This window comes from Accipiter gentilis, chromosome 13 (assembly GCF_929443795.1).
Source record: "Accipiter gentilis chromosome 13, bAccGen1.1, whole genome shotgun sequence".
In the NCBI taxonomy this organism is placed as follows: domain Eukaryota; kingdom Metazoa; phylum Chordata; class Aves; order Accipitriformes; family Accipitridae; genus Astur; species Astur gentilis.
In genome coordinates this window covers 32,792,184-32,811,007 of record NC_064892.1, presented here as the reverse complement: position 1 = coordinate 32,811,007, position 18,824 = coordinate 32,792,184, and the positions used below count along the sequence as shown (strand labels likewise).

At 42.2% G+C, this 18,824-nt stretch overlaps 1 protein-coding gene across 5 annotated transcripts in view; it reads right to left on the bottom strand.

Annotated features, from left to right (window-relative positions):
• The window catches only part of SETDB2 (SET domain bifurcated histone lysine methyltransferase 2), a 28,952-nt gene extending 10,551 nt beyond the window's left edge, over positions 1-18,401 (bottom strand). For 3 of the 5 annotated variants that reach the window (XM_049815946.1, XM_049815951.1, XM_049815950.1), the window contains exons 1-13: positions 18,345-18,401; positions 17,415-17,557; positions 14,196-14,318; positions 12,726-12,791; positions 11,208-11,307; positions 9,948-10,514; positions 8,246-8,365; positions 6,853-7,022; positions 6,197-6,425; positions 4,114-4,198; positions 3,009-3,117; positions 1,894-2,225; positions 619-707 (exon numbers count right to left, since the gene is read on the bottom strand). In XM_049815946.1, the coding sequence (XP_049671903.1) occupies positions 619-707; positions 1,894-2,225; positions 3,009-3,117; positions 4,114-4,198; positions 6,197-6,425; positions 6,853-7,022; positions 8,246-8,365; positions 9,948-10,514; positions 11,208-11,307; positions 12,726-12,791; positions 14,196-14,318; positions 17,415-17,448 (2,024 nt within the window). In that variant the 5' untranslated portion in view covers positions 17,449-17,557; positions 18,345-18,401. Of the gene's footprint in view, positions 1-618; positions 708-1,893; positions 2,226-3,008; positions 3,118-4,113; positions 4,199-6,196; positions 6,426-6,852; positions 7,023-8,245; positions 8,366-9,947; positions 10,515-11,207; positions 11,308-12,725; positions 12,792-14,195; positions 14,319-17,414; positions 17,558-17,868; positions 17,889-18,230; positions 18,251-18,344 lie in introns of those variants that run through there. The other 2 variants (XM_049815947.1, XM_049815949.1) reach the window with 2 other exon arrangements.
• Positions 18,402-18,824: the final 423 nt, after the last annotated feature.

Genomic DNA, 18,824 nt, shown 5'->3' with positions numbered 1-18,824 from the left:
AATCTTTCCCCTCCTGGGTTTAGCTGCCACCTTCTTGTGTCTCACTGGCACTAGCTCTCTGCACCTCCCCTTCTGTCATCTGCTAAGGGAAGACCCATATCTTTTGCTTTCAGAGGAAGTTTTCACCTCTGAGTATCCTAGTGCCACCCCCGCAGGACATGTTGGGCTACACAAAGTCCTGCTTCTCTTGGTAGCTGCAAGGAGGCGGCCTGGAGCCTCAGACCCTGTAGGGTCCAATCCTGCCCTATGGGACCCAGGTCAGCTGGTCATTCCTTGAGACACAACACTGGGATCACTGAATCTTGGCTTTCAAAATGACCATGCTGAGTTAAACCTATTTTTCCACTGAAGAAGATTATTGCTGAAGCGGACACATCAAATTAAGCCTCCTCAGTTTACATTTCAGTGCAAAACCAATTAGTGATAATCAACAGCTGTATTCCTCCAATCTTTAGTGCACAGTTAGAAGTCAGTTTTATGGTAGAAGGTAAGAAAGTAGTTTTATGGTTTCATGATCTAAGCATCTGCCCTGCCTTAGCATAATTTTTTCCTAATAACTGAGCACTGCTTTTTCCACTAGTGCCTTGAATGAACACCATTAAACTTCAAAAAATTCACCTGTTTGTGAAGAACGCCACCCATGGGAAACTTCTGTTGTGAGTCTCTACAAACACACTCTGTGCGAAGAGATTTGGGCAGCAGCTGTGCTGTAAAACAGAATATTTGAATTAGAAAAAGTGAAACACCTTGTCGTTGGCTGAAGAACCTATTTTGTGTCAGGTATCTGTCACTAGTAAAGGTAGTTTCTTCCCTCCCCTCTCCAGCCCACACAGAATCTCTACTACTCAGTGCCATTGCCACTTATTTTTGCAGTAACTACATCTCTTTGAAGTATTACTTCCATCATATTATGAAAGTACTTTTGCCTAGGAAAACCAAGTTCTTTTACCAAGCTGTCCTCCAGAAATTTATGGTGAGAATTCATCTTTGATTCAGAATGCACCACAAATAATCACTACGTGACAGATATATCTCGCTGTCAGCCAGGAGAGCAGTGCTAGAGAGCAAGTAATAGGTTAAATGATTGTGTATATTGGCAAAGAGATGTGAAAGGTCATGCAGGTGCACATAGGAACATGTCTATGGTCATGGATGCAGAAGAAAGGTTTCAGCAAGATGTACTACTAATCTTAACACCATATTACCTCTGCAATGAAGAACAGCTTAAACATGTGCAAGGATTTTGCTGTAAGACACATATTCATGCCAGTGAAGAGAACTAAGTTACCTGCAGAGTACCTGCAGACCTGTCTATGAAACATTTGTCTTAGTTGGAGGTACCTGGTAATTCACTACTATTTTTTGGCAAGTCAAAACTGGAAGACTTATTTAGCAGATACGTACACAGTATGAAGAACACTTTCTGAACCTATGATTGAATGATAGAGAAATTTCCTACAATATCATACCAATTATCCTAAATTAGCACAAGCTAGAATTTACAATGGTTGGGGAACAAAAAACAAGGCTGGCATAAGGCTTGTGGTTCAACAAAATGTGCCATTTGCTCTCTGGAACCCCAAAAAAGGCTGTTCAAAAATTTAGGGGAAACATGTCACTCATTACTGGGGAATATTTCACTCAGGAACCCAGTGGTGCCAAAAACTACAGGTAGTACATAGCACGCATCATCTTACGGAGGCACTAACAGCCAGTGTGACCCAACCTGCTGTTCCATCACTTTAGAGTCCAGGGAGGACCACATAGCCTGCCTTGTCATGCACCTTCCACATATACGGTTTACGCACAAAGGCCTCCTAATTTATGGAAATACACCATTTAATTTATTTAAGCTAAGACAACTAAGAAAACACATGCAAACTTTTTACTTACATTAAGAAAACGACCCACATTTCCTTCTTTTGTAGCATCCAGTACATAAATATTTTCTTCATTAGCATTCTTCAGAAGCATCCTATCACCGCCAGCCTCCTCACAAAACGCATCTTGTTTTGACTGCCTGTGATTTTCCTCTTTGCAGTCAGCTTTTAGTGGTACATCTTTGGATGGCTTCACAATACACGTGTCATCCAGCACACCTGACTTGCCACAACCAACACCCTGCAGAGACAGACCCTTTCTTTTGCATTCTGCACTGTTCATGTCAGCAGACTCAGTCTGTCCAATCTCCATCAGATGTTCTTCCTTCCGCTGCTGAGTGGATTCTGTCAATGGACATGTAAGTTATTCTTCAATGCCAGTTTAAGGCCTTTCCCTTGTTTGGCCCTGAACTCTTATCCACCCACCCTTCGTTCTCCAAAAATGTACGCAGCTTCCTTGCTATTTACAAGTCTATAACACAACTGCCTTTTTCCACACCTCTCATCAATACTCCCGCAAATGACTGTTTCCTGCTGTGGTGCCTAAAGCACTTGCTCAAGTCTCCTGTGAGTGATCTAGTCTCTTGTTCTTCTCAAATCCCACTCCAGACTGACTTCTTCCACATAGCATTTTATCATCATTCTCCACCGTAATTCCTGAGAGAATCATAAACTGTGATTAAGATAGAAACAAAATGCATGTGCAAATAGCATCAGTTTCACACTGGCTCTTCCAGCTTGAGGTCCCCCCACTCCTGCATTATATCCTGTTCAATTTTTGTTGACTGGAACATGTATTGGGTGTGACACAATAAGATTCACAAGACTGACTTTCCCACAGTTGCACTGTATTTGAGAAGCTGCTATTAGGACTGTTCAACATGTCCCAAGATCAACTTTGCAGGCAAAAGATTACCCTGTACCAGTTAATGCACTGTAATATGCAAGGCAGCAATAATTTCTGTACCACTGAGCTCTCTTAAGACAGCCTAAGCATTATGCAGACAACATCATGCCACTCTGAGAACAGGCCTGCCCACATTCGAAGATCACTATACATTTTAAGTCTACCACTTGATGGGGCGCAAGTGTACTAAGAGTGCAGTATTTATAGCTCTGCAAACCTACTTTCTTTTTCTTTCTTTGTTCCACTGGTTAGTTTTGTTTTGCTTGACTGATGATTCTGAGAACTATTATCTTCATCTGAGCTGGCACTGTGCACCAGTGTATCAATTTCCTTTAAACAGAATAAAAGATAATGAAAAGGCTGTGATGTATTGTTGCTGTATGCAACTCTGGGTCAACACAGGATAGCAAGTGGCTTTTAGGACTCTAGGGTTTTAGTTTCAAACTTACTATTATGCATGGCTATGGCTGAGTTTCAAAGGTTCATACATATACTGCAATGCAATATTTATCTTAAGTTCAAATTATCCCTCAGAATAACCTGGAAGGAGCTCCCCACTCAATAAAACATTTAAATAAGTGCTTAAGTCCCAACAGTTTCACCAGAATTTAAGCATGTTTGTGTAAGATGCTGAACCAAAGCCCAAACATGCTTTTTACACAGTTTCAATAAAATGAACAGATGTGGCAGGATTTCTCCTCTCCCACCACAAAAAAGTAATTAGTTATGGGAGCTCCAGAATGGACAGCACTGCCAAATGTTAGCATGAAAATCCCACATGCATTTCTTAAGTGCAGTTAAACCAATGAAACCTACAGAGCAAGTTTACTCCAGTTTCCCTCCTTTGCACGTATTTGCAGGCAACACTTCACACCCAGGTCAGATCAAATTGTCCCAACTGTGCCACTGCATGAGAAAACTGCATCCAACTCCTGAGATTTTCTTCTCTCCCTGCTATGTCATTCTTTGGGGAGACATCACAAAAATATTATCACTCTGACACCCTAACCCAGCAGTTAGTTACAACAGGGGGTGGAGGGGGAGAATGATTTCTTAAGACTCTCACGGCTGGAGTGCAAGTGAAGGGTGGAGAAGGGAAGGCTGTGAGAGTAGTTAGTGCTGGTCTCAGGGAACATGCTGAAGGACTGATAATGGAGAACGGATGGCGCACAGCTTCCAGCATATCAGCTTAGCTCACAGTGTGACACAATCTCATGAAGAAAGATCATTAGAACTATTTAAATGTATAAGAAGAAAAGGTCAAAATTAACATACCTATTCAGCACAGTGAAAAATCAATCTATTAAAGCCACTTATTATTATTACCATTTTTAGATGGTGATTACGGAAAACAACTGTTCTAGTTCCAGGCCTTCTTGAAGTTGCAATACTTAAATTCCTTGGATGAACCCTGTACAGAAAGGTCAAAAGGAAATGACAAAAGACAAAAAGACCCATAAGTAACTCTCAGAACACACATTTCTCTAACAGTCTCTAGTTCATAAAGAACAGATTACACCAGAGCCCGCAGTCTGGCAACTATTCTGCCTTTAAGAATTGAGGACCTAGGTTAGGTTCTCAATAGCATTTGTAAAAAACCAGTTGTTCATACTTTTTGGAGAGACCAACAGCTGCTTATGCATCCTTTCCCAGTTCTCCTGCCGGGAACAAAATTCTCCGTTGTTTTACTATTATTATATCAGATCATCTCAAAACAGAGCACCTACAGACAGAGTTTTGCCTTTTTCCTGCTACGACTTTCAACAGTTTTGACAGTACAGCTTTCAAACAGGAAAGCAAAGATGCTGTGGGGACAAGGGATAGAGAGGGAGACAGGCAATATATGGCACATATAGAAAATACTCTCCCACAAAAGAACCTCACTCCTTCACATCAGGAGAAGGTTGAGGAAGGTTGAGAAGCAGTATCTGGCATATACATTTAAAACATCTAAAATCACATTCATTTGGATTATGCTCAGAGAGCAGTAGAAAACACCAGTTTCAAAACTAATCATAATATTTGTACAATGTCTAGCAACAAGTAACAGCTCTTATTCAAGAAAACTTTCAACATAAAACATTTGTATATGTTTTCTTGGCACAAAAAACCACCACGGTACTTCTTTGGTCTAGAGGTAATGGCAACAAATGCTACTCTTTAAGGCTTTCTGAAGATTTAAACCCCTTTGTAAATGCAAAAGATGCAGTAGCCACAAGAATTTGTGACATTATTACATGATTACATTGTTTGTCCTTTTAAAGAAAATCTGTTTGGGTGAATGGCATGTCAAGCTTAGCACACTGATGTCCTTTCAAAGGTTTCTCAGTTCAGCTGGACTGTCATTTCTTAAGGGACAGAATAACAAAGTCTTTTTGTTTGTCATATTTTTTACACAGCCCACATGTGAAACATTTTTATTCTCAGGAAATGAAATTTATGAGATTTAAGGGAGCAGTGCAGTAAACATAACTTTAAAACTGTGCTTCCCTGCAATTTTTGGTAACAGCACCTAGTAGAAGTAAAATATAGCTGATGGCTGTTAATTATGTAATTTACAAAATTATGAGTTCATTATGTTTCCAAGATACTGAAATGCAAGTGAGAATATACTGGAAGGTATTTTAAAAAGTTTCCATTTGCAATTTCATGGTGCTTCTCAAAGATCCACGATCACCTTCTACTATGAAATGAGCAAGAATTTGCAATCATTTACCAGTAGTACAAAGAAAGTGTTTACCAAGTAGTCTGGCAGAGCGAGGAATAAAGTTTAAGAAAACAAGCTTCCAACTTCCTTCTGAAAAGACTACAGAATGCTATTGACAAAGCCACGTGGTTACTTTGCAGCGATTTTATTTTAGGACTCCTGATAGGCCATGAGACCCTGACTGTAAAATGAAAACAGGACCAGAACTTTTGCATAATTCACTGCAAAAACTGAGATGGTGTCAGACTCCTAATGGAAAAGGTTAAGATTCCTAGCAGAAAAGGTTATGTTACAAAGAACAAGACGTTTAGAGACTGGGAGCAAAGGACAGGACAATTAGTGGCTAATTTGTTATCAAACCCTTCGGTGTCATCAAGTATCTTTAAATCATTTATCTCGAGTATCTTTTATTAATTCTTTCAAATTAGCACAATGATTAATTCCCTGAACCGATCAAGTACACCCAGGAGATGAACTGGGTTTCTAGAAAATGCCAAGTGGTACACACAGTAAGTAAAACTAATATAGAGGAAAAACTCTGTCCCACTAGAAGAAATAATCAGGAATTGACAAAAAAGTTGAGGAAGGAAAAAAGACACCCTCAGCTGAGGACATTCAGTTGTACTCCAAGTTTAACGAAGGATTTCCTAGAATAGCAGAATATTAGTTTTGTTATGCTTAAGTTTGCTTTGGTAAACTTACAGGGTTGATTTCTTTTCATTGTCCACAGTCTGAGACAAAGATTCCTGCTTCTCAAGAATGTCATTTTTGCCAGTCTGCACTAGTTCAATCACAGAGTCTGAACAATCACTGTCAAGTTTTCTTTTTTTGGAAAAAAAGCCGTGGCCTCTGTCATTCACAGCACTCTTCTCTTTCAGCTCTTGACCAGCATCTCCCAGTACTTGAACTTCAGCTCTGCTCATTAATCTGCCTGAAAGAAAAAGAAAAGATTTTTTTTCTTTAAATTGTTTGATTGCTAAGATGGCTTGCACTCACTATAGCAGCTCAAACTTACATTAAAAAAATACAATAAAATTATTTGGGAAAGCAAAATAGGAATGCATTTATACTGAAGGAAAACTAACCCTGGCACAGGATGCACAGGCCTGTGAGGGAAAAATCAACAGTCTGAGATAGGCTTTGCTCCATAATGTTTTGATAGTTTGTCTGGCACCATCGCATTGCAGAGTTCTTCAAGGTTCTTCTGTCCATTTGGTCATCTTGCAAGTTAAGATTATATTGACTCACTTCTCTGCCAACCCCGTATTTCCCAGTTTGGTTCTCAAAAAAATTCCAGGGCACAGGGCACAGGAGAGGGAGAATTATGCTACACATTTCCACAGGTCATCTTCTGTTACCTGAGTAAGTGCAAACAAACGTCCCTTTGTCGATATCATCTAGGCAGCGGACGCCCCAGCCTTTCTTCTCTGTGTTGAACACTTGCAACCTGACTTGAATGCCATGTTGTACAACTCTGTTCTGACACATCATCTTGTCACACCTGCACAACACACTACACTCATAAATTCTGTCAAGAGGAAGCAAAACAAAACACGATATGAAAGAATGCACTACCAAAACGAAGATGCTATTATAAATTTCCCTCCTGACCATTAATAAGGCAGTTAACTGAAAATACAAAGACTCTGGCTAAAACTGATTATGCAACAGTGCTCTGAAGCTCATGACTTTCTTGATTGCTGATTCATCAATTTTAAGAGTCTGTCAGCCAGATTTTGATATAAGTAGACAAGAAAAAACAGATGTTACCTTTTTATGTTATAGCAGTAAATCACACAGAAGCAGAAATCCCTATGAAGCACCTCATTCTATGCTGGAACAGATTTTAGCAAAGACAACCTGTCTGCCTGGACCTTACTGTAGCTGTCATGAGTTTCAGGATTTAACAAAATATTTCTAAAAGAATTCACAATTGTGCTTTTTTTTGCATTTGTTTCTGGGTTCACTGGCAGCTTTAAATCTGCATGTCAACCATAAACTAACATCACACAGCAATAAAGGAGTGAAAGGGGCTCCTTAAGCCTGTGGGTTCAGCCCTTGGCTATTGCAGAAAGCTACCTTGCACAATTCCTCTCCTGAACAACTGAGGTTGCTGGCACCTTCTCCAGGCCACATATTAATCCACAGGAGCTGAGTAAGACCAAGGGCGGACACTTGCAGCACTGGAATGGCCTTGGAGACTCTTAGAAGTGTCACACATAACCAAGAATGGCAACAGCAGCTGGCTGATATTTCTCTAGGACTCTGGTCCTACAGAGCAAATGGGTGGACAAGATACAGGGCAAAAACTAAGGGTGGCTACTGCTTCCCACTTCTTTGGCTGATACATGCTGTGATGGTCTTCTGATGATAGACCTCCTCCTCTTGTGGCAGGTTTCCTTCCCCTCTCTCTTCTCTCCTTGCCGTGCCCAAATGAACCAACACACGGGCCAGATACGGTCTGAGCTCCTGGACCAGCTAATACTATGTTACTCTTCATACTCTTCTTGGACCTTGAACTAAGCTGTGAAAATTGTAGCATCTGCAGTACAAAAGTGTTTTTTTCCTCCTATTACTCAAGTCACACTGATTATTTTTTATCGCCCTGATCTGTCAGTAAAATTGTGACAAAAAATGGAAGGTTTCAGTAATCCAGAAGCTGCAGTTATTTTAGTCCTGCAGCACTTACACTACAGGAGTAAAACAGGAGCATACAAATAAAATAACAGCTAACAGTTCAGTCTGTCTTACCCACTAGGAACAGGTCCCTCCAGTCTTTTGTAACTGTATCCACAGGATGTTTTACTACTGGGAGATAGAGAAATTTTACTACAGCCTTTTGCAGTTAGCTGTAGGCATGCACATTTTGACCTAAAAAAATAACAGTAAAACATCTCAGAATGTATTTGGGGCAGCGTAAATCAAACATAAATCTAGATAATTTAAAATGTACTTGACTATACACACACACACACACACACTTTTATGTATACCTGTATTCCCCCCCCTCCCCCCTGCCCCTTTTACTCCACAAGGCCAGTTCACCCTGCCCTTCTATTTGTCTCTCACCTGGTTAAACGTGCTTTACAATACCTATGTTCTCTCTGCCCCAACCCCATTCTTCTGCCAAGCTGCTTAAAAGGCACATGCAAACAGCTGAAGTACAACAGAAATTTATTATAAACAGGCCACTGTCAAATGGATTGAATGAATGAATGAACGAAAATCACCTGTTCTGGCACAGCACCCCAGCCTGTTAGGCACTACTTTGTTACCTTCCTCTCACCCTAGCCCCCAGGAAGTGAAGAATTTCACACTACAGAGTGCAGAACTCAAGCAATAGTGCTGATCTTCACCATCTTATGTCATGACAACTCCAAAGACCCACAGTGTTTGTGCAAACAGCAATAGACCGAATCCTGAACTCCAACATTGCACGTCAAAAGCATCTCGACTCTTGGGGAAGTTCAGTGCAAAGAAGCAGCATGTTATGTGCTTGCTGTTCCCCACTGTTCAGCTGACACTAAATAACTTTAATTACTGAAGCTTCATTGTACTAGGCTGTGATTTCAAGCTTTTGTTGGGTCATGCGCAATTATACTGCGCACCACCACATACAACTGCCCTAGTTATCAATAATACAAAATAAATTCAACACCAAATAAGACCTACAGGCAAAGATCCGGTCAAAGATAAACACCCTTCAAGAAAGCCGACAAAATTATCACCAAACTTACATATGTTAACTGTGGCAGGTTCCCACAGAGTAATATGTAACCCAGAGTTACTGGGCTTTAGAAAGAGACAGCAATGAGTGATACCATTTGAACTGCTCAGAACATAAACGCGTTCTGTGACCACAGGGTTTCTCAGTTTCTGTTTAGACAAGGGGAAGGATGGGATATAGAGATTGTGAACGGGGATGTTTCTTCCTCTGCCCACAGTAACCTCCTAAGTCCCAAATGATCTGATCTCTCCATGCTGTCCCATCCCATCTCTAGGATACCATCCCACAGCAGGAGCTGCAGCAGAAGTTCTCATGCAGGATCCTTCCCTGCCTGCCAGGAAAACGAGCCTTCCTCTGCTGGCACAAGACTCTCCCTTCCCCACTCCCTTCCCCAGGCTGAGAGATCTGCTTGCCAGCTCCACCTGGAGGAGAAGCACTGCCAATTTGGGAAGAAAGGGAAAGGAACACAATAATCCACCTGTTGATCGCTTCCTTCCCTACAACAGAGGCTGGACGGGTAGGAGCACCCAAGTTCTGGAGAAGACAAAGACACAGTGGTGTCAGTCAACACAGAGCACGGCACAAGACAACTACCACAGATATTCCAGCAGCGTTGGTCCTTCGTTATTTGGCACTGTTTGGTACGGCGTGCCTTCAGACTTACACCACCACCCTACTATTGAGGCATCATGTGTCACTTGTCTGGGATTAGATTTTTCTACCTACCTATCAATACAGCCATCTGTGCAGTCACATGAATCAACAAACATGGTGGAGAAATTGTTGAGATAATATCCACGTGGCCATGATGCCCTCCGATATTTGAAATAAGGTAATCTTGCGCGGTCAAGATCATTACAGAAGGAAACTGGCACAGACTCAGCTCCATTGCTAATATCAAAATCAAACACGAGGGGTTCGGGATTTACGGTGTTCCGGCCCAACAGTACGTATGTGTTGAAGGAGAAGTGATCAACAAATAAGAAATTGCATTCTGTTTCAAACAAATAATTTTGCACATCCTGAAAGCTTCTCAGACTTCGACCACAAGGAGCTTTATAATTCACATCCAGTGATTTTGAAAGGCAGTCTGCCTTTGCATGGCGTCTTTGAAAGTCAAACAGGATTGGCATCTTAAGAGGATTTTCACCCTTGTAAGAACCCGCTGCTCTGTTGGCAAGACATGCACTAGAGCACTTGTGGTTCTGGTACTGCAGGTTTAAAGGTAAATCTTGAATTTTACTAGATGCTGCTTTACTCCCTGAACCTGTTTTTTCCATCTCCTCCTTTTTCCTATTTGGAATAAAAAAAGAAAAAAAAAAAAAAAAGAAAAAAGAGCAGCATCTTAGACAACCAGTAAAATGCTCAGTTTTTTAGTAGTTCAATATTATTAGCGCAGGAAAGAAACAGCCTTGCTAGAAAGGCAAGGGTTTCACTGAATCACTGTTTGCATTGTGTTACTGTCCTAACATCATATGAAGACATATTCAGTGGCATTAAAAAAACAAACCAAAGGCAACAGCTTCTTCCCAGAAAGAATTTGCACACTAAAACACAGAAAGTACCTTAAAAAAAAAGGAAACGATGTCTTTACCCCCATCTTCCAAATCAGTACCTGAGGCTAAATACAGAGAGACTAAGTCATGTGCCTGACAATCTGCACAGCCTGTGAAAGCCTGAGAACTGAACTAAAAAATTGTTAAGTCCTAACCCTGATAATCCTGGTAATACTCATGGATCTGTGTTCACAATCTAATGCCCTGTTTTATTCTGCAAAGTTCTTACGTGGTAAATTAGAGAGGTCTACTCAAAACCTCAGGTTTTCCATGTAGGTCAAGTTAAAAATACGTTCACTTTGAAAACTGGCAGGTTTCAAAACTGGATTAAAAACGTTGACTTTAGAATTACAAGAGATTTTAATCTCTCTCATATGCACTAAAGAATATATCAAATAAGGAAATGGAATAAACTATTAAATACACTGACCTGTGAGAACCTTGTGTGGAGTCTGCAGTGCTGTCATCTGTAAGACGCTGAAATTCGGGTTTGGTTTCCTGTCTGCCATCTCCGTCAAACATATCACTTACTGAAAAAATTTGAATGCAAGCAAAAACTTCAGCAATACACATTTCAATTTATAATCGAACTTACTTTAGTTACTAAAGAGATAATTGCCAAAATACATGAAAAACAATGCATTGCTATGAACTAAGGCTAACAAAGAGCATGCTAGCAAGTGTGCTACTAAAAAAGGAAACTGCTTTTTATAACTCATACAAAAGTAATGTGTTTGCATATAGGTGTGCAAGCGAGTGACTTGCTGACACGTGACACACACTCTCACACTTTCTCTCCTGTTCCTCCTCTCCCTCCCTCTCTCTCCTTCCCTTTCCCCAACAGGAAAACTTAGGTGTGCATTGACAAACTTGAGGCAGAAATGCATCATGAAGATTTACCCTTTTTCACAGACCCCCAGGTGATCTGCACATTTAAATCTTCCATGTAGCTTTCAAAGTGCATGGAGACAACACACATATGAAACACATATATAGATTTCTCTTCATTATTTGAGGTAAAAGGACACCAGGTGTCCTGGTTTTGCCTGGGATAGAGTCAATTTTTTCTAGTAGCTAGTACAGTGCTGTGTTTTGGGTTCAGTATGAGAAGAATGCTGATAACACACTGATGTTTTCAGTTGTTCCTAAGTAGTGTTTAGCCTAAGTCAAGGATTTTTCAGCTTCTCATGCCCCGACAGCAAGAAGGCTGGAGTGGCACAAGGAGTTGGGAGGGGACACAGCCAGGGGAGCTGACCCAAACTGGCCAAAGGGGTATTCCAGACCATGTGATGTCATTTCCAGTATGTAAACTGAAGGGAGTTGGCCTGCAGGGGGGATTGCTGCTTGGGAACTAACTGGGCATCGGTCAGCAAGTGGTGATCAATTGCATTGTGCATCACTTGTTTTGTATATTCCAATTCTTTTATTATTATTATTGCTATTTTATTATTGTTATTATTATCATTATTATTTTCTTCCTTTCTGTCCTGTTAAACTGTTCTTATCTCAACCTAAGAGTTTTACTTTTTTTCCCCCACCAATTCTCTCTCCCATCTCACTAGGCGCGGGGGAAGTGAGTGAGCATCTGCATGGTGCTTACTTGCTGGCTGTGGTTAACCCACAACACCAGGGTATTAAAGCTAGCGGAGCCATGCAGAAGATGACTCTGCTTGCACCCAGCTCAGATTCATCAGGGCTTACTAGTTCAAACTCGCTTCCCTTGGTACAAGCCATAAACACATACACACAAACCACAAAAGTACAAACCCAGGTGAGAGTCCACAGTCCAGTACCTGAGGAAAATAATAATTAAGGTTTTTCCCTTGTAATGCTAACAGGCTTCTCAGATCTATTTTACTTATTTCAATGAAGGGAAACAAGCTCCTGGTGAGTAAAACGAGACAAATTAAATCCACATACCAAATAAATACAATCGAGCTGCACATACCATTTGTCAAGGTTAAGAGATCACCTAGATTAGCTTCATTCACCAGTGCCCAAGCCTGCCAGCATTCTATGCAAAAACCAAAACAAAACAGATACGAAGCGTAATTTAAGTAATGATAATAGGGACAATGATAACAGGGAAAACAAGGTGTAAGTCCTCCAGAGACACTTGTTTCCTCACGATGCTAATCTAGAGCACTGCAAGACTGATACTATTAGAAACCTTTTGCACCACAGTCCTTAAGAGACACATCTATGAATTACAATAAAACTACAGCTCGTATTAGTAGTTGTGAATCAGCACCAAACATCCTCTGGCTTTTGGAAAGCTGCTGGAATGTTTCCAAACACACACAAACCAGTAGCCTCTAGTGGCAGTAATATACATAAACACAATTTAGTGTTAAGTTTCTCTCTTTACTTTGTAATCAGACTAGTCATCTTCTGGCTAAGAAGGGCTGGACCAAATTAATGCTACTCCTAAACTGGTGGAAATGGCGTTCAGATAGTAAGAACACAAAGAAGAAACCAGTTCTGTCTCAACCTCTTACCCCATGCAATAAATATTACAAGGTGGCAGACAAGAGTCAGCAAAATCCATCTTAATACTTTAGTTTGAAATCTTTACAGAATGAAGCATAGGAAAAATTGAATTTAGCTATGTCACAGATTCATTGTGTCACCTGGAGATTCAAATTCAACTTTTATCTAGGTACTGCTGTAATATTGTGTCATAAAAATCAAGATGTGGGAGCTTAGGTCCACAAAAAATTGTACTACCAATTTAGAGCAAGCAGTACAATGCAGACTGTGTGGCTATACCAGTTTAAAAGCATCTTACATTACTGTACACTTTCTTGCATAAAAAAAGCAGTAAGATCCACAGATTACATTTATGTGGGCAACAATAAAAAAAAGAATAATTCTTCTGAATTAAATAAACTAGTAAAAAGAAAACCGTGTACTGCTCTAAGCTTATCAGACTTCCGATTTTGATGTAAAGGAAACTTATTTCCATGAAAACCAGGAACAATCTTAAAGGCATTGCTGTCACATTTTTCTACTAACGTTTCAAGTTATAATGGTGCCTCCAACATGAAATAATACTTATGTAATTATAATCCCACCCCAACACCATTCAGTTCATTGAGATCACCTTGAAAGGCTAAAACTTCTTATGATGAACAGAAAGAACACAAGGCACTGCAGATACTTCATTACTTCTCAAGAAGAAACACTTCAGTTGCATGTGCCTAAGAGCCATGCATTGTTTGAAAAAGTATACAGGCAAAATGAGAAAATGGCAAATTGCACCTGAAATGATTAGTCTGTTTTTTAAAAAGCAGACGTATTTTTTAAAGTGCTTAAAAACTCCAACTCCTAAGTAATTCAAATTCAGAGATATCTGAATTGTGGCAGATATCACACAGCTCCCCTGCAGTACAGCTTAACTGTTACAAGGATTTCAAACCTTGGTTTGTGGCAGTTCCATTCTTGATCTTTTGCTTTAGCAACAGCAGCACATTTTGCACCTGCTCAAATATGATGTCTACTCTTCTACCTCCCAGTTGTGTCCAAAACGTCTTCACATCACCTGAAATGCAGATTTCTGTTTACAAGTCTGTACAACTCCCAAGAAGTCTAAAACCGCATGTAGCTCCTAGTGGGCTTTTCAAAGGCTCCCACTCACTTCATTGGGAGGCACTTCTGAAAAAACAGCCAGGACAGCTATCTTCTTTAGTAGGCTTAAACCTTCAGAAGTCTATTCATAAATCTAATCATGAAAGCTAAACAGAAGTCAAGTGACGAACTGGAGTGGCTTCTGATGGTCCACGATGCTCCTTCAAGTAATTTTTCAAGCAAGTCTACTAAGGCTCCCACAGCACCCTTTCTCCAAACACCAGCAAACTAGTCCCACTATAAATTTATCACCATTGAAACTCACAGAAGGGACACAAGAGAGAATTTTCAACTGAATGAACTGAACATATTAATAAACAAAAGGCATTTGGAAATTTTCTTACAGCTGTAACCTCCCTTAGCTACACAAGCTGACTATCCTGTCCTATCAATATTTTTTGTATGTTTTCTGGGGAAAAAAGTTCAAAATATTTTCAGATAAAAGCAGTTTGATAAATTTTGTTCACCAAGTGATATCAGTTGCAATAATTAATACACCCCTTATACTATGCCTCCTTCCTCCACTAGAAATATTTATAAAGAACATTTTGTTTAAAGAAATGCTTTTTAAGCTATGGGTTCAGAACCTCTTCTCTTCCAAGTGTATGTACCTTTGAGGTACCAAGCCCACTCATGAAAGCTTTTGTTAAAACATTAGCGGTGCATCTTTGGCAAGGGCTCTGAAAAGGGAATATGGTTCAGTGTGTCAACAGACAATGCCAGAAAAGAGAACAGGCTCGCTCTCTCATGGTTAACGTTTCTCCTCTTCAATAATGAAGCACAAAAGAACAAGTAAATCTGTTTTCTTACTCCATTTCTAGAGGTAGAGTCCACTGTCACCGTACTAGGTTTACATTCCACTTTCAGACAGCAAATCTTGTCTGGCAAATGTGCTAGGGTGACACCTCCCCCGCAGTCATGAAATACTGCATTCTTGTAAGGCTAGTAAAAAAGTATTTCCAAAGCCATTCCAGAGAATGACTTCTGTTGCCCAAGACACCAGAAGTGAAGTAATGCTATAGCAGTACAGATTCTATGGTTACTCTCAAAAGCATCATGATAGCAGTGAAGAAAGTAACAAGCTTTTGTCACGACAACCCCAGCTGCTTATGTCACCAGCAGCTATGAGCATAATTTAAAATCAACAGGCAATCTTGAAAGTACTTTACCTTGTAAAACGACTAATTTGGCACTAACTCTCAACATAATTTCATGAACCTCTACATTCACAGAAATTTAAAAAAAAACCATGGAAAGGTCAAAGACCCATTAAAAAAAGTGCCCACAACGCTTTTTGGAAACCTACACTACTGCTCCAGGAGACAACATCTGCCCTGTGCCATTCGCATCCTTTTGCTGTGCATGACAGTATCACAAATTTAAAATACTGAGAAATAAGTATATTTATTATGTGTTTAAAAATATACATTCAAAAATCCTAGTAAGAAGTTCCGCCACTGCAGATTAAAAGTGCTGTCCTTATTTCTTACCTGTTTTCAGATATTTCAATACATTTACTAAGACTGGATAGCACCAGTAGATAGATTACTTCAGAGGATGGGTGACAGAACACAGTTTTTCATTTCTGGATCATCAGTTATAACCTTGCGTAGGCCAAAAGGAAATAAAACATACACTATTATGTGTAGTGCTCAAACCACTCACTCACCTTGGAAATGCTTCCCCACTTCTCATGCTAGAGTGCCCTGAAACTCTAGAGCAAAACCTTGGTTTTGCATGGAGAAGCAAAGATTGCATATGAAATTTATAGTATAATTTTCATTTAAAAAAAGACAGATTGCCACATCACGAATCTGGCATCTGGTAGCAATAGTTCTAAACCTGGCTGAGGCCATTACCTCTGGAGGGATTTTCTTTTCCCTCTATAGGATCCTTGTGGCCATATCTCTCTTTTTTCAGCATTGTGCAGGAGAATAATGCTAGATCAAGAAAAAAAGCAGCCAAGGCCAGGGCTACTTATGCCAGCTACCAGAAAAAATACTTGGGTGCATGTTTCCTGTAAAGGAGCTGTAGTGCTGCTGACTAACATCTTACACATACACCATAAAAGGCAAAACTACTGTCTTCCGGTTACCATTTTCACAAAGTGGTGCCAAATATATACTACCTTCTCCTTCCCTTCCATAAATCCAAATTACACTACATTCAGTCCTCTCTTCCCTGGAACTGGTAAGGTTCTCCGCTTCAAGGCACTCACTCAGTACTGCAAGAGGTGCAGAATGGACAAGTAAGAGATCGGATGAGAAATTAAAATGCTTTTAGCTACTTAGATTTTCAAAATTTGTACAAATAAATCCTACAGCAGTTATCAGTGGGACCACTGTGTGAGAAAGCGTTGTGGTGAAATAGTCACCCCACTTTCAAAGAGTCATCCCACGTCTTGTCAAGACGTAGCTGAAGAACACTCACATGAAACAAGCTGTGTGAGGAAATTTTTTTTACATAGGTCATTTCTTATTATCCCTCAAGCATGAAGCTGTCATGAGATGACCCATACTTTCCAGCATATTCAGCTGAGCCTACATAACCCCCACTTTCTATTAGCTCACATTTCTCTTTTTTTTTAATTAATGCTGTCAATACAGCACTACTGCAACTAAACTAATTTATTTAGGAAAAAAATGAAGCCTTTTTTAGGTAAAAAAATTACTGAATCTGTTTCTCAACAGATGCAAGATAAAGCAAGATATCTTTACTGTAATAACTCCACAGAGAAGTAAGGCAGCATTCTTTGACCACACTGAAGATATCAAATTTCTGACTGTCACCACAAGTGACACAGAGAACATAAAACATGCCTTACTTGTAAGTTAGCTACTTAATCTTTTCTGTGCTATAACTGAAAAAAAGATTTCCATTCATTCTGGCACAGAAATTTCAGTTGGTTGACTGGGAAAAGAGGTTAAGTGAAGACTGTTGATTCCTAATAGAATTTCTCACAAGATCTGCCTCATGACTGCTCAGAACATTATTTTTTTTTTAGGCTTACTTTTTTTCTCTTCCATCTTCTGGGGCAGCTGCATGGAGGGCTGTTACACTCGTTGGGGGCCAGCGCCGAGCCCAGCTGAGGTAGGAGAGCAGTGCGTTGATCTTGCTGTCCTTCGACACCACTGCAGGGTCAGCTTGAGGGGCCTGTGGACGGGAGCCGGGCTGCCTGTCAGGCTGGGAGCTCTGCGCCAGCGCTTGCCAACAGCTGACATGCAGTGAACCTGTGGTGGGGGCAAACCTGCAGCGGGGGAGAACCTCTCGTGGGGCAAACCTGTGGCAGGGGAGAACCTCTCATGGGGGCAAAGCTGTGGCAGAGAACCTCTTGTGGGGGCAAAGCTGTGGCAGGGGAGAACTTCTTGTGGGGGCAAAGCTGTGGCAGGGGAGAACCTCTCGTGGGGGCAAACCTGTGGCGGGGGAGAACCTTTTGTAGGGGCAAAGCTGTGGCAGGGGAGAACCTCTCGTGGGGGTGAGCCTGTGGTGGGGCGAGCCTCTGGTCAGGGGCCACGCTAGGCCAGCCGTGGGACACTCATGCACCAGTGGGGGCCTCGCCTCAGCACCTTCCACCCTCCTCTGGCCCAGGTCTCTGAGGATCAAGGAGAGAAAAGGATTAAAGAGGACAGGCTGAGGCGCGGGGGTCACGCCGACCCCCCCTACTCCTTCAGGCACGCGTTCCCCGAGGTGTGGGGAGGCCTGGCCGATCCCCCCCACCCCCCGCCGAGTGACAGCTCCCACACGGCTCCGCCCGATGCAAGCGGCGTTATTAACCGCCGCGGCGCTCGCAAGGGCAGGCCCCCCCCAGCCCCATCCGAGACTTTACTGAGAGACGGCGCGGTCCCGGCGGAACCACGGGCCAGGACCCAGCAGCCCAGCCGCCCTCCTCCTCCTCCTCCTCGTTCGCCACCGCCCCCAGGCCTGTCCCCGCTAACGGTACCTGCGGGCGGCGCTGGGCCGGGCCGGGCCGGGCCGGGCCGCGCTCCGCCGCCGGGAGCGCGCACTGCAGCGGCGCTGCCGGCCGCTAGGGGGCGCCGCCATGACAGGGAGGCTTCACCGCCCCGCCCACTACCAGCCAAGTCGTTCCCCTTCAACCGCCGGCTCCACGGCGGGCACTGCGCCTGCGCACCAAGCGCCACGCCGCCCCTCCCTCCGCCGGGCGGGGGGCGGCGAGGACGCATGCGCCGAGGCCGTAGCGCCTCCCCCTCTCCCGCGGCGCAGGGTGGGGCAGGGAAGGCCTCGATGATTAGACGCCGGACTCTCCGGGTTAGGGCTTTGCGCCGCTCTACTACGCATGCGCAAGGCGGGGCCGGCCCGCGGGAGCGAATGGCTGTGCGCAGGAGGTGGGCCGCCGACGTAAGGACGCGCGCCTTTCTTTGTTGCTATTGGCTGCGGCGGGGGGGCGGGGGGGGAGCCGGTG